At 45.7% G+C, this 16,494-nt stretch overlaps 1 protein-coding gene across 2 annotated transcripts in view; it reads right to left on the bottom strand.

Moving 5' to 3' along the window:
• The window catches only part of LOC144694798 (GDNF family receptor alpha-2-like), a 223,007-nt gene extending 207,237 nt beyond the window's left edge, over positions 1 to 15,770 (bottom strand). For both annotated transcript variants that reach the window (XM_078565400.1, XM_078565401.1), the window contains exons 1-2: positions 15,128 to 15,770; positions 10,732 to 11,031 (exon numbers count right to left, since the gene is read on the bottom strand). In XM_078565400.1, coding sequence (XP_078421526.1) covers positions 10,732 to 11,031; positions 15,128 to 15,167 — 340 coding nt within the window. In that variant the 5' untranslated portion in view covers positions 15,168 to 15,770. The remainder of the gene's footprint in view (positions 1 to 10,731; positions 11,032 to 15,127) is intronic.
• Between the last annotated feature and the right edge of the window lie 724 nt (positions 15,771 to 16,494).

Below are 16,494 nucleotides of genomic sequence, written 5' to 3'. Positions count from 1 at the left end.
CAGTGTGCATCTACCATCAACCCTCCTCAAAATCTTTTATGTTTCAATAAGATCATGCCTCATTCTTCTAAACTCCAGTAAGTATAAGCCCAACCCGCTCAACCTTTCCTCATAAGCAACCCCTTCATCCCAGGCATCAGCCTAGCAAACCTTCTCTGAACTGCTTCCAATGCAAGTATATCCCTCATTAAGCAAGGTGACCAATAGTGTACACAGTGCTCTAGGTGCAGTCTCACTCAGGCCCTGTGCAGTTGTAGCAAGACTTCTTGATTTTGATGATTCCTCCCCAACCCTTTGCAGTAAAGGCCAACATTCCATTTGCCTTCCTAATTGCTTGCTGTACCTGCATGATAACTTTTTGTGATTCACATATGAGGACACTCAGGATCCTCTGTACTGAAACATTCTGCAGTCCCACTCCATTTAAATAATATTCTTTTCTGTTCTTCCTGCTAAAGTGCACAACCTCACAGTTTCCAACGCAAGTATCTCCTTCCTTAAATAAGGAGACCAAAACTGTACACAATACTCCAAGTACAGGCTTACCAATGCCCTGGGCAGTTCTAGCAAGACTTCCCTACTTTTGAAGTCAGGGAATTGCCTGCAAATTTAAGTCTCCAGGCCAAAATAAACGAGAATGAAATGATTGATGTTCTTTCTCATTTTAAAAAAAGTAAATGGTTTTCTTTGCATCTGTAATGTCAAGTGGCAACTGGTTTATTGAGCTTGAATATCTCTGGTGAAACATTTGTATTTGGGCATGTAGATGGGAATAAAAGAAAGAAAGACTTGCATTTATATTCCACCTTTCATGACCTCAGGATGGTTCCAAAGCCAATGAAGTACTTGTTGAAGTGCAGCTACTGTTGCAATCTAGGAAACACAGCAGCCAATTTGCACACAGCAAATAGCAATGTGATAAAGATCACCTGCTTTGGTGATTGAAGAGTAAGTATTGGCCTCGGGACATCAGTAAGAACTTCATTGCTCTGCTTCCAATAGTGCCATGGAATCTTTTTACACCCACCTGAGAGAGCAGAAGCAGTCTTGACTTAATATCCGAATCTGAAAGATGGCTCCTCCAACACTGCAGCACTCCCTCAGTATTGCACAGGGAGTTCTAGTCTGGATTATGTGCTCAAGTTTCAGGAGTCAGGCTTGAACACACCACCTGGGACAGAGAGCAGCAAATGCCCGCGACGAAGCTCAATGTGATTTTCTCTCCATTAATTTAAAATCTGTTCAGTGGAATGCGACAGACACGTACACAACATCAGAGTTTGTATTCCAAAACCCTGGCTTCCGTTTTAGCCATTGATTTAAAATAAGCATGTCTTCAAATTAAATAACTTATTTAAGATCCAAAGGAAGTGAGAGGAAATATTCTACACCCAACCAGGGAGTAGGTTATTCTTGACCTGGCAATGAACAATGAGACCAGGTTGATCAATGACTTCATGGTAAAAGGAGTCTCCAGGTGGCTGTCAGGAAAATATAATAATTTTCATAATGTTATTGGAATTTACTGTAAGGTAGGAGTAGTGTGTTTGTCTGTGTGTGTATATGTTGGGGGGGGACTTTATTGAGCTAAAGACAGCTGGTCTGAAGGCTTCGATGTATCAAGAAGAGAAGCTAGGTTTGAAAAGTTAAATTGGTAAACATGGGGGAAGTTTTAGAATGTGAGGTGTCAAGGTAAAATTTGCATTTTAGATAAACCAGAGTAATTTGAATTTCAAAGGAGGTGGCGAAATGTTACACTTAGCCAGAAGAAGCCAAACAGTGCGTTTATTTTTTCCCAAGACTTACTGATAAAATGGGTACTATGAAATATTTTTGTTATTAGAAAAGTAGAGTTGAAAAGACATATTGTAACAATGGGATTTACATTAAAAAGGGAGAAACCTGTGTAAAGGAGATGAGGTTCTGTGCAAGAGGAAGGATTTCTAAAACCTAACAAATATGAAAAACCTCCAGCCTCTAAGCCTCAAGTTGGTGTCTACACGAACTGAAGTGAAGAAAACTCACCTTGAATTCGACTGTTCAGGGTATCTTGTTACTTAGCCTGGGCCTTTTAAAATCTAAGGGCCAAGATATTGAGTTCGGCGAATGGGGGGGGGGGGTGGGCCCCGGGGTGGGCCCCGGGGTGGGCCCCAGGGTGGGGGGTGGGCCCCAGGGTGGGCCCCAGGGTGGGGGGGGGGGGGGGGGGTGGGCCCTGGGGTGGTGAGCTCCCACTCACCAACGCGTGAGGAACTCCCGACCTCACCCCGCGTCATTTCAATTTTCAGGTCGGCGGGGGCGCAGCCAAATCAGCTGTGCGCCCGCCTACCTGTCAACGGCCAATTGAGGCCATTTAAAAAGTAATTGAAGTAGTTAAAGGACTTGCCCGTCCAGCCTTAAGGTTGGCGAGGAGGCCGGGAGCCCTGGCGGGCTTCAGAAAAAGCATCAAACCTCATCGACGGGCGGAATGAGGCTTCACATAGGTTTTAAAAAATTTAATAAAAGTTTAATTAAAAATGATGGACATGTCCCCTCATGTAACAATGTCACATGAGGGGACATGTTAGGGAAATTTTATTTGTCTATATTTCACATTTTTAAATGTGGAGCCGATCTCCCTGAGGCAGCACTTAGCCTCAGGGAGATGAGTGCGCTCTTTCACGCGCATGCGCGAAAGAGCACACTCTCGGCTTAGGGATTCCCCCCTTGTCCGCACAGGAAGCGCATGGCACTTCCTGGTGGACGTCACGCTGGGCAGGCCTTAATTGGCCCATCCACGTAAAATGGAGGCGTGCCCCCAATCAGGGGCGCCGATCGGAGGTGTGCCTGCACGCACCCGCTCCTGAACATCCCGGGAAAATTCTTCCCTATATGTTTTACTGTTGCCTGAACGGAGGTGTAACTGGGAGTTAGATTAACTAGGGGAGCTAAGAGCTATCATAGTAGTAATTTGTGAACCTATGTATGTGCTTAAAATCATTTTTTAAATTAATTAAGGTTTAATTTAGTTTTGTAAGAAACCTATAAGACTCAGTGGTCGTATTACTATTGAATTCAAGTCACGCGTCTCAAAATAAATACAAATTGTAAAATAGTTGTGGCAGTTGTTTCTTGTTGAATGGGAGATCAGGCTCGAAGGGCCAATTAGCCTACTGCTGCTCCTAAGTTTGTTAGGAAATAGAGATAGTTTAAGTAAGTTATATTGGTATTTGTAGGTGTTAGGAATGAGTTTTATCTTTAATGTTTACATTTGATTTGTATTTCTGTATCTGTGTGTTAAGAAAGGTCAAATTGAGTATCAGTTTAAATTTAAAAGGTGCTTGCATTTCTAATGAGAGTTTTACAACTATAAGCTAAGTTAAGCAAACAAGAGTAGAAAAAAAAGTGCTATTGCCTAGCAACAGGGGTCCAGAGAGGCAGGTCCCTCCCATAGACACACATAGAAAAAGAAAAACAGCAGTTTGTTTTGGAAGCTGTTGGAGTTCAGCTGATTGTGAAGATAGCTGCCAGAGAAGCAGCCTGCAAGGGGCACTTAGCCAGTCCCAAGCTAATGAAAAACCCTAATAATCCAGGGGAATGGAACAGGGGAAAGTCCCAAGAAGACCTTTTAGTCAAAGGAAGCACAGGAACCTGGAAAAGGTCCTGTGAATGAAGTTAAGAGTGAGGGGCATAGAGAAAGTGAGGGGCAGAGAGAAAGGCTCCAAGCTTCAGATTTAAAGAGACAAAAGCTGTAGAAAGAAGCTTTAAAGCAAGAACAGCTTACAAGCGGAAAGTTGGTCCAAAGAGACAACTGAGGTCTGTTTATTCTTTGCTATGGGCATGTGAAGCAGTAGTATTGTTGATGGCTGAGTCGGTGAGAGAGATTGCATGGAAGACAGAATGAAAACATGTGGCGACCCAGGGGAGAGGAACATTGGAAGGAGAGTTTGAAACCCTGGAGGTGAACCGTTGCAGAAGGTGCCTGAGAAGAAGCGTCAGTTTGGGAGAAGATTCCAAGGTGAGTTCTTGGAGAGTAGAGATTGGAAACCCTCAAGTGAAGGACTGAGTTCAGTGAGACTGGTTGGCTCACGGCGTGACAAGTGTCTGGGGGGAGTTGAGGAGAGATCCATGGCATCTGGTTGAGGTGGCATCTGTCACTTGGTTTCAGAGTGTGGTGTGTCTGACCACAGGTTGCCTATTAATACATGGACTGTATTTACTGTGAACATAAGAGTATAAGATATCTTTCGTGTTGTCCTTACAAATCTGTATATATCTGTAAAGGTATAGTTGTGGATGAAGGACTTTTGTAATGTAGTTCATCTTTTCTTGTTGAATAAATGTTTTATTCTTTTGTTAAAAGTTCATCAGCTGACTTTGGTGAATCTCCATGTATCTAAACAAACAAATAAAAGTTAGGATCTATCAAGCTGGGTTCCACTCTGGGATCAGGCTTGTCCAGGGGTAACCTCAGCTGCGATCATAACAAGTCCAATGTTCCTATGTTCCTAATCCTAGCTGCTACCTATGCAAATATCTAGAACGAATTTATTGATGCTATTTTTGGAGTGTGTTTAATGTGTACTGGGTTATGTTTCAATCCTACAACCAGACAATCACAAGCTTATGTCTGGACGCTACTTATACACAATAATTACTTGCCAGATTCAGTGGGATCTGAAATAATCACACCATTTTTTAGCCAAAGGTCCTTCAACAGCACCTTCCAAACCCGTAACCTCTACCACCAAGAAGGATAAGGGCTGCAGATGCATGAGAACACCACCACCTGCAAGTTCCCCTCTACATCAACATCATCCTGATTTGGAAATATATCGCCATTCCTTCACTGTCGCTGGGTCAAAATCCTGGAACTCCCTCCCTAACAGCACAGTACCTACACCACATGGACTGCAGCGGTTCAAGAAGGCAGCTCACCACCACCTTCTCAAGGACAATTAGGGATGGGCAATAAATGCTGGCCCAGCCAGTGAAGTCCACATCCCATGAAAGAATTTTTAAAAAGAACCAAGTTGAAAGGCCTAGGGCCCCAAACCATAAACAGAAAAAGGGAAAAGCAAGCTAAATTGGAAAGCAGTGATCAGCTGACAGTAAGCTTGAGATCTTAAAGCCTGAAGGTTGTGGAAGAAAAGAAAGATAGAGGGAAGACTGAGGGGAGCAAGACAGAGAGTGAAGAATTCACAAGGAAGGTTTGAGATCCTGGGAAGGATTGAGTTGGAGTTGGAGAAATTCTGAGTTAATTTTAAAAGCTTTGGATCATGAAGTCATTAAATGCTTGAAATATCTGGGGCTTAATGGAGTGAGTGTTGGGATGCTGTTGATTACAGGACATGTCTGTTAAAGAAGTCTTCATAGTCTTCAGTGGGTTATCATTGAGTCTTTATGAGGTACTTGTCACTATATTCATATATATAGTAGACAGTACACACAAGAAGCTATCTCCATGTCTAGGTCTTAACACATCTCTGCTCAACACCACTCTGACCCTAGGTCTGGGTCATGTGCCTTCTTACATCACTGTGTGGGTGGTACTGTACTCCATCCCACATTAATTCTGTATGTCCCAGGCCCTTATACGACAGTGTGGAAGAGAGAAATCACTTAGAATACTGTATTAGATAAAATAAAGGAAGTTAGACAAACTGTGAGTGAGGCAGTGAAAGAGAGAGAAGTTTGGGGTTGTAATGAGAGAGACAGTGACAGATTCGAGGTTAGAGATGAGAGACAGAGTAATTCCCTCTCAGCCGACAAATCCACAGAGGATTTTTCAAGAGTCTGGCCACTTGTGATGGAAGCCACATTTAAGTTTTGATCTGACAGATTTACAAAAGAACTGAGAGATAGTTGGCACACAAGAATAAACTGAAATGGCTGGCAGCACATTCAGCAGGAAGAGGGGAGGGATCCATTGAAGACAAGGGATTCCAAGAAGGAGCCGTGTTTAGTACATGTGTGACAATGCCTCGCTGACAGCTTGTATTTTTGGGGTTCCTTTATGCGACTGGGTGGATAGAATGACCCACCGATCAACCACAGCCTGTTGAATCTTTCCCTGTATTTGGCTTCTAAACATCAGCAAGACAACTTGCTGTACAGAACAATGGCAATCTAGGAGCAATGGGAAGGGAATATGGGGTTGAAAAACAATCCTTAATCTTGTGGCCAACACTCAGGCAGATGATACCCCACATCCAAAGTTTTGGAACAGGCTTTTTGTTTTAATATTGAATGTTGTATATTTTGTGTGTCCCAAAACAATGCAGAGATGACACTAGTTTCTTTGTTCGTCATAGGTTTTATTCATCGTGCTTCCAATGTCTACTCCATGCTCAGCTCTTGCCACAGTTTGTTTACTTTTCCCTGAGTCCTCACCCAGGCTGAACCAATCAAGCACAGTGAGCATCTAAACAGACTCACATAATCAAACACAGAACATTGAACAAATGACAAATTGAAAATCACCAATGTATGACTCCTCCTGCAGTCATTGCACCAACTAAAAGAGGAAGAAATCAGAACATGTGTGATATGCCTCACCATCCGTCTAATTTCTCTTTGCTCTGCCCAGCCTAATCATGGCACAAACTGATGGATCCTGCATTGCTGTTAACCCACCCCACAGCTCCGAGGAAATGTTGCTCATGTTGTTGCCTATTGCACTCAATAGTTAACAGAGGGAGGTTACAGTGAGCACAGGAGGAGGTGAGAGTGAGGGTGGGGGAGCAGGTTAGAGTGAGCGCAGTACCAGCGTAATCATAGAAACAGCACCCCCCCGACCCCCACCTTAAACCAGCTTATATTTCACCTCTCTCCTAACTATACTTCAGTTCTGTTGAAGGGTCATGTTGGACTCGAAACGTCAACTCTTTTCTTCTCCACCGATGCTGCCAGACCTGCTGAGTTTTTCCAGGTAATCCTGTTTTTGTTTTGGATTTCCAGCATCCGCAGTAGTTTTTTTGTTTTTAGCACAGGAGATCAGCCAGCCTTCTCGGCCTGTCCCAGCGCTGACCCTTCATCTACTCCAGTTCCTGGAGGTTGACCCAGCTCCTCTCTCAATCACGAACGGACCTCCTGTGCGTTTCCAACATGTTCTGACTTTGAAGTTACAATTTCGCTTCTTCCTTTGTCAAGGCAAAAAAAAAATGTTTCTCAGATTATTTTGGAATCTAAGGTCTCAGGAAACTGGAGTCAGTAGCTGAGCAGCAAGGTTCCAACAGTGTCTAATTGCTGTGTTCTTTACAATCCGAGGGTGACACTTCTGTCAAAATGAAAAAGATATTTTTGGTGCATTTGACAATCACGAGTCTCATACGACAGAAGCCAAATGGTAGTAGTTTCAAAGCATCCCCAGAGTATTTTTTTTTTTCAAAACGTGTTGCGCAAATATACATGAGGGTTTCGGCACTTGAAACATCTTCGTGACCTTTTTCTGGAAAGCAGAGGGCAGGGGGAATATGCCCTGATCATCTGCCCGCGGAGACAGGGACACCCGAGGAAGAGTCTGAGAGGTCTATCAGCGAGTGGGTCATTTGAGAGGCACTGGGTTTACGTGACAAGCCAGATGGACTTCAAAGTATTGAGAAATCCTCTCCCGTCCAATGTTTAAAGTTTTTCAGCGCAGGATGAAATGTTCGAAAATCTGTGGATGAAATCATCGACTTGAGCCACCTAAAGGCAACTCAAGCTTGGTCGTGTGGAACTTGCACATGTTTAGAGGCTAGTCCATGATGGTTTGCAGCCTACCCCCTTTAAATTGGTATTTGAAAACGGTTTGCGACTGCTGGCAGTAACCAGGCTCTTTGACAGTATAACTCTGTGACACACAAACACACTTGGCCATTTCCCTCCAACAAAGGGAATTTTACTGAGGGGAGAAACGGATCACCTGACTAATTGTTTTTCAAATCCAAAAATCTTGAGGTCCCATTGCAGTGTCTGGTCAACGGTGATGATTGTGCTCCCAATGCCCACACGGACTGTTTAGAACCCGCAGAGAGTGAGTCACCGAAACTTCCAATTCCTATCAAGAGATTCACCAAAGGCCGTGAGCCCAAAAAAAACCAAAGTCTCTTATGTTTCAGAATCCAGAGAGAATAAGGGGTCCAACCCCGAGAGGGGTAAGGGAACTCCATTTTAAAAGAAGACCTTGGCATTTGGCCGTTGCCGAATTGTAAAATCTTGGTTGGAAGGACAGGAAGATTGCACGGTAAGGAGAATTGCCTTGAGGGCGCAGTCAAAGCTGGGAAACTTCAGTAAACGCTCCCTTCAATGAAGCCAGGAGAGAGGCAATTGCACCAGAAGGCTGGCAGATGTCTTCCCTCCAACTCATGCTCAATACTTTGTCCAACCTCCTTTCAGGACCCTGGCTCCTCTAACCGAACCAAACAGCGGGTGAAGAAGACACCGTTCCAAGTGTATGACCTTGTACTGCCTGAATCCGAGCGGCTGGCTTCGCCGTGAGCTCTGTGCAGGTGTTTCGGGCGAGTGCTTTCCATACCTGCTCAGAGCTCCCCTGCCTGTTTGGGTGTCCTTCTCCTGCTAACCTAGCCTTTCCCTTTATAGACGACAGCTCAAGTGATCCCTGTGGGAATCCAAATCAGTCAAGCTGCTTAGAATCGGGTGAGATTGTAGAGGAGGTCAATTAGAGGTCGATGAACTTCATATTTTAAATAAAAGCTGGGGACCAAGCCACCCTGAGATCGCTGTGCTCCAGCAGAAATACCGAACGGGGCGGCGTCTCAACCTGCACCCTACACCGTCAGATCACGCAGTGAGGGCTGGAGGAGGCAAGTCCAGTATTCAGAACTGAAGCAGATTATAGCGCGTCTCTACCCTTGTCCCTTGTCACATAAATCTCCTGGAAAGATCACTGCAAAAATACAGCAAAGAGCATCAATTGTTTGAGGGGTTTTTTGACCCCTCTCTATGAAGCTCAGTGATGTACATTCTGATCATCAACTATTAATGATCATTAATTTAAATCGCTGTCTCATTTTACAATAGTAATTAAAATAAGGAATTCCTGCAAAACTTACTTTACTTCAATTAATAAAATACAGCAGAGTATTTTGCACTGAAAATGACTCGGAGCACATGAAAGGCATTCTGCCAAAGTCTATTTTTAACTTCATCACTGACTGTGAAACTAATAGTTAGGTTCGATGCTGGCCAGCACAAAGACTGTGTTTAACTGTGCACTACTGAATGTTTTTTTTTAAATGAGACCAGTACAATTGAGGGAAGAGAACAGACTGGCAAAATTATTTTATTGCTATTTGTGCTTGGGATGTGAGCATTGCTGGCAATGCCAGTATTTGTTGCCCATCTCTAACTGCCCCCTTGAGCAAGAGTTGGTGGGCTGCCTACGACTCAGTGGCTTGCTAGGCCATTTCAGACAGCAGCTAAGAATCAATCACCTCGCTGTGGGCCTGGAGTCAGTCAGTCAGAGGGCCAGTCCGGGTAAAGATGGCAGATTTCCTCCTCTGAAAGACACTGGTGAACCCGCTGAGCTTTCACCCACCATCTATTAGCCCCATGATCATTATTTACCAGGCAACCATTTTATTCGCTGATTGAATTTAAATTCCCCCAGGCCTCTGGATCACTAGTCCAGTATAAGAGTAACACTGTGCTACTTTTACAATGTGGCAAAGGCATTTTACCTAATGGCGGTTGGGGGACAGGTGGTCATGCAATGGAAAGGTCAAAGCAGGTTTGGCAAATGACCTTCATTGTCTTTAATACCAATTTTTCACAGAATCGTTACAGCACACAAGGAGGCCCTTCATAGCTGCATCTGCTCTTCATAGGAACAATTTACCTAATGGCAGCCTCCCACCTTCTCCCTATAGCCTTGCACATTCTTCCTTTTCAGATTACAATCTAATTCCCTCTTGAACACCTTGACAGAACCTGCCACAACCACACACTCAGACAGTGCATTCTAGATCCCAACCACTTGCTGTGTGAAAAACTTTATCCTCATGTCGCTGTTGCTTCTTTTGTTCCATACCTTAAGTCTGTGCCCTCTGGTTCTCAATCCTTCCAACCAATGGGAATAGTTTCTCCCTATCTACTCTGTCCTCTATTAAACCTCTTCTCAACCTTCTCTCCTCCAAGGAAAACAGTCCCAACTTCTCCAATCAATCTACATAACTGAAGTTTCTCATCACTGGAACCATTCTCATGAGTCCTGTCCACACTCTCTCTAATGCCTTCACATCCTTCCTAAAGTGTGTCACCCAGAACTGGATGCAATACTCCAAGTGAGGTTGAACCAGTATTCTGTAATTCCTGACATAACTTCCTTGCCTTTATGCTCTATTGAAAGGGACATAAAGTCCAGGATACTGTATGCATTATTAACTACTTTCTCAATCTGCCCTGCCATCTTCAATGACTAATGTGCATATGCACCCAGGTCCCTCTGCTCCTGTACCCCCCTTAGAATTGTACCCTTTATTTTATATTGTCTCTCCCTCCTACGAAAATGAATCATTCACACTTCCCTGCATTGAACTTCATCTGCCACTTGTCCACCCATTCCACCAACTTGTCTATGTCCTTTTGAGGTTTCCCACTATCCTCCTCACAGTTCATAATGCTTGCAACTTGAACAATGAAAACTCTCAAAGCGCCAGGGTGGGATTTTGAACTCACACTTGCTGGATTATTATTAACCCAGGGCCCCCGGTGAGGTAACCTGAATATGTTTTGAACCTATGAATGTCTTACCTTGCTGTAAGCTCTGGTGGATGCTCCAGTAGATGGCCAGGCACTGTTTCTCTTTCTTCATCGCCCGCTTACATCGACAGTCAAACAGCGGGCTTCGCTGAAGCGCCACCACGGCGGCGATGCACTCATTCTTGGCCTCAGGACCAAACAGCATGGCGGCCTTCCCCGCCAGGCACTGACGCAGGGTCCGGTAGCGGCTGCTACAGCCTGGTTCAGCCATGCACAACTCATTGGCCCGCACGCAGTCCACCCTCCAGCCACCCGGTAGAACAGGATCCCCAGTGGAATGCAGCACCTCGTCTGTACCGTGGAGCGGGAAGGGTTAAAGATAAACAATGTAAAGTTAAAGAGCGACAATTGCACCCTTAATACAACCCCAACTAGAAATCTAACCAGGTAGTTTGCTGTAAATCCATTAACGAGAACATTTAATATAACCCAAACTAGAAATTTAACCGGCTAATTTGTCATTAACCCATTGATAAGAACAATAATATCATCCTAGCTAGAAATCTAACCAGATAATTTGCCATTAATCCATTTATAAGACCCTTTAATATAACCCTAGCTAGAAATCTAACCAGGCAATTTGCCATTAATCCACTGATAGGAACCATTAATATAAGTCTAACTGGAAATCTAACTAGGTAACGTGCCATTAATCCTTTGGCAGGCTTTATAAATAATAGGCACAAAATAACAAATAATCAACACCACATCAGTGCAAAAGATAAGGCTGAAGCATTTGCTACAATCTTCAGCCAGAAGCACCGAGTGGACGATCCATCTCGGCCTCCTCCGAAGGTCCCCAGCATCACAGAAGCCAGTCCTCAGCCAATTTGATTCATTCCATGTGACATCAAGAAACAGCTGAAGGCACTGGATACTGCAAAAGCTATGGGCCCTGACAATATTCTGGCAATAGTACTGAAGACTTGTGCTCCAGAACTTGCCGCAACCCTAGCCAAGCTATTCCAGTACAGCTACAACACTGGCATCTACCCGGCTATGTGGAAAACTGCCCAGGTATGCCCTGTATACAAAAAGCAGGACAAATCCAACCTGGCCAATTATTGCCCTTTCAGTCTACTATCAACCATCAACAAAGTGATGGAAGATGTCATCAACAGTGCTATCAAGCAGCACTTGCTTAGCAACAACCTGCTCACTGATGCCCAGTTTGGGTTCCACCAGGGCCACTCAGCTCCTGACCTCATTACAGCCTTGGTTCAAACATGGACAAAAGAGCTGAACTCCCGAGGTGAGGTGAGAGTGCCTGCCCTTGACATCAAGACAGCATTTGACCGAGTGTGGCATCAAGGAGCCCTAGCAAAACTGGAGTCAATGGGAATCAGGAGGAAAACTATCCACTGGTTGGAGTCATACCTAGCACAAAGGAAGATGGTTGTGGTTGTTGGAGGTCAGTCATCTCAGTTCCAGGACATCACTGCAGGAATTCCTCAGGGTAGTGTCCACGGCCCAACCATCTTCAGCTGCTTCATCAATGACCTTCGTTCTATCATAAGGTCAGAAGTGGGGATGTTCGCTGATGATTGCACAATGTTCAGCACCATTCATGACTTCTCACATACTGAAGCAGTCCATGTCCAAATGCAGCAATACCTGGACAATAGCCAGGTTTGGGCTGACAAGTGGAAAGGAACATTCGCGCCACACAAGTGCCAGGAAATGACCATCTCCAACAAGAGAGAATCTAACCATAGCCCTTTGACATTCAATGGCATTACCATCACTGAATCCCCCACTATCAACATCCTGGGGTCACCATTGATCAGAAACTGAACTGGACTAGCCATATAAATAGTGTGGCTACAACAGCAGATCAGAGGCTAGGAATCCTGCAGCGAGTAACTCACCTCCTGACTCCCCAAAGCCTGTCCACCATCTACAAGGCACAAGTCAGGATTGTGATGGAATACTCTCCACTTGCCTGGATGAGTGCAGCTCCCACAACACTCAGGAAGCTCGACACCATTCAGGACAAAGCAGCCCACTTGATTGGCATCCCATCCGCAAACATTCACTCCCTCCACCACTGACGCACAGTAGCAGCAGTGTGTACCATCTACAAGATGCATTGTAGGAACTCAACAAGGCTGTTTCAACAGCACCTTTTAAACCCACAACCACTACCATCCAGAAGGACAAGGGCAGCAGACACATGGGAACATCGCCACCTGGAAGTTCCCCTCCAAGTCACGCACCATCCTGACTTGGAAATATATCACCGTTCCTTCACTGTCACTGGATCACAATCCTGGAACTCCCTTCCTAACAGCACTGTGGGTGTACCTACACCACATGGACTGCAGCGGTTCAAGAAGGCAGCTCACCACCACCTTCTCAAGGGCAACTAGGGATGGGCAATAAATGCTGGACTAGCCAGCGAAACCCACATCCCATGGATGAAGAAGAAAAGATATATAAATTATATAAACTTTTAAAATATAATCATAAACATAGAAAAATGTTTAAAAGATATATTTAAAAGATTTTTTATGCAGAAACCAACATTAAAATCATCTGTGATTTGAAATTGGATTTAATTTTCATAAAAATGATGGTCTGTAATTCCAGATTACTAACCATTGCCCTGGATTCCAGACTAGATGTCACTCTACCTCTGAGTGCGCTGGATTTTCCCAGAATTTTGGCGGTTCGTTTCCATCATTGGTTTACTTTCTAATTGAGACTCGCCAGTCTGACTGGATCAGGGAGAATTATTATTTTTTTCAATACTTGGCATTTAATGGATTTTGACCAGGGTTTGGGGTGGGCAAGGAGCGGCGAATGAAGGGGGTGGGTGGTGGTCTAACTACCAGGCTCGCGTTCATAACTCCACAAAGGCTTATCAATCAGCTGCCTTCCTAAACACAGAGATCCCTGACTGCCTTGGACAGTCGTCATTCTAATGAGCTGTCAGCTGTTGTTCGCCTGAAACCTCCACTTTTGCTGAGCAATTATTTCAGGGCCAAACTGAAGAGGTATTCGTCCCCCAGCAGTGGGGTTTAGGTGTGGCCTCTGAGCTCAGAACCTATAGGGGTGGCGAATGCCCCGATAGATGCACAGCCAGGTACATTCCTGAAGCAGGCAAAAGGGATAGTAACGAAAGCGGGAACATCTGGAACAATATAACACAGTTTAATGCAGGCAGTGTTATCTGTCCACCCATTAGCCTCCAGATCCCAATCCCTCTTTCATCCCATTTGTTCTCACTAATTCTTATCTCCGTGGGCACTTTAATGCTTCAGTCCCTCAAAGACTCATTGGACGGCTCTCATCGCTCGCTCTCCCTCTGCATTTTTGGGATCTTATTTTCGTGAATTCCGGCTCCTTCCGTGGAATATGATTTACCTTCCTCCAGACGGGCTTAGCTTAATATTTTAATGCACACTTCACACCGCTCTCTCTCTCTCTCTCTCCCTCTCTCTGCACCTCCCTCTTTCCGTTAGTCTCTCTCCACTGTTTTCCCCCCACCCCATGTCCACCTCTCCCACCGACAGACTTATATCTGCATCAAATTGCACAGAATCTGATGTACACAAGCAGGCCGTTCGGCCCAACCAGTCCAGGCTGGGGTTCGGGCTCCATACGAGTCTCCTCCTCCCACCCTCGCTTCATCGCACCCCATCAGCATATACCCTCTCCACCCCTCTCTCCCTCGTGTGTTGATCCCTGGATTGTTAGCGTGAATACTTGTTCGGAAAGGGCCAGGTGTTTGTTCTGGGATTGCGTTTGAAGTATTATTTCAGCGTTTATCACACTTGAATTGGGCAGCCTTAGCTTAAATCAAACAGGCAAATGCTGAAACTCGCCACTATAATGCTCTTGCTAATGAAATTCCTGCAGATCCCATACAGGCGATGTACACATTCTCAGAAATGCACATCATTTGACGATACCCGTCGCTCCGGGTGAAGCGGACACGCACTCCCATTAAAGCCAGCCATGAGATCGCGTTAAACTTTTTAACCCTCTGTCGCTCAGCTCAGTGTTTACAAAACAGAAGGGACAGAATGGGTGATCGATCATTGTACATTCCATCGTCCCCTGCTCCAGCTCTCTCTCTCTCTCTCTATCTCCCTACATTCATTAAATATATCAAATCTTTAACTAACTATTCCATAGACCCCTCGCCAGCCCCCACCACCACCTGCTCTCACTGCACTCCAAACTCAATGAAATGAAGCGACTTAAGCTTGTGATCCACAGCAAGTTGACTTTCCGCCGAAGCACTTGACAGTTCACCTCCACCCACACACACACACACACCCTTTCCACACTCTTCCCCAACCACCACCCCCCACCCACCCAACACACCCACCCCCAAGCATCCCTATTGAAATAAACACATTCCCCCCCTCACCGGACTCACCAATGAAAATCAGGATGATGAACAGGTTTGCACAAATCATGGTAGTATCTCCGCGGATTCGGGGCTGTGGGGAGTGGGGAGGGGGGTGATGGTGGGTGGGTGGGGAGGAGGGGGTGTTATTTCTGGAGTGGAACACCGCCTGGGTGAAAACCCCTCTGGTTTTTTTTTTGTTTTATCCGCTGAAGACGGACATCAGTCTGTCAGGTCCAGTGATGCTGATCCTAGTCTTCCACGTTGTAGAGATCCTGCAGCCATCTCCCCACTCGCCTCCACTCCCCATGCAGCATTGGACACAGCTCACGCTGAAGGGATCACCACTCCACTGGGGTTTTTTTTTATAAACTACAAATATATGTGTGTATTTTTTTTTAAAAGAATCACCCTCTGCAAATAAGGCTGGTCCAGTTAATGCAGCGGCCGGTCAAATCCACCAGCTCGACTCCTCACGTCCAACAGCTTCTCAAACAGTGTTGCCTCCTGCTCTCCAATCCTCTTAAAGCGGACACTTTCTCCACTCCAGCCCTGCTATTTTAATTCGGTTGACATCCAAGATCAGCTCCAAACGGAATTAAAACGCCTTCAATGCCGACTTTCACCTCCTCTCCTCCACCACAACTCTCCCCCCCATCCCATCCCATCCCATCCCTCCCCCTTGACAAATTTCATGTATTTAGTTGCTCCAAAACTCCCCCTCCTCTCATCGCTGGAGAGACCCGCCTCCTTTAAGAGGGGTTTCTGTTGTGCACGGGCGAGGGGAGCGATCACTTGCTTAATAGATCCTCGCTGTGAATCAGAGCATCGATTGATCACCTCCCCCAGCGGAGCCGGGTCCCCATTTACAGCGCACTTGCAATTAACTTTAATGAAATCCTTTTTTTTTAAGGGCTCGGCCCCCCCTCTCTCTCTCTTTCATTCCGCCTGGATATTCTGGATCCAAACTTGACTCTCCTGTGGACAGGACAAGGGAGGGGGGAGAGAATCCAGACCGTTTTTCCAGAGCCCCCCACAGCCTCTGTCCCAGGGAAATTACTGCAGTTCGGCAGTCAGAGAGGGAGAGGGAGCTTTCACCGACCCCCCTCACCACCACCTCCCCCCTCCAACACCCACCCCTCTCCCTCTTGCCCTCGCCCCGGAGGGGTGCGATCCAGCCACAATCCCCCCCAAGTGGGAACAGTTCCCTCCCCGAGGCTCCTTTTTCTTGGGAAGGGGAGCTGGAACCTGGAGAGTCTTTGTGGGGGTGGGGGGTGGGGGGGGTAGAAATAAAGCAGGTTGGCGTCAGAATGAACGCAAGAGGCTCAGTGCGAACGTGTGTGTGTGTGTGAGGGAGGGAGAGGGAGAGAGGGAGGGAGCTCAGTCTTATCCCGGAC

The sequence above is a fragment of the Cetorhinus maximus genome, chromosome 20 (assembly GCF_964194155.1).
Source record: "Cetorhinus maximus chromosome 20, sCetMax3.hap1.1, whole genome shotgun sequence".
NCBI lineage: Eukaryota > Metazoa > Chordata > Chondrichthyes > Lamniformes > Cetorhinidae > Cetorhinus > Cetorhinus maximus.
The sequence above is the reverse complement of the archived record's forward strand: the minus strand, read 5'-3'. Positions and strand labels throughout refer to the sequence as shown.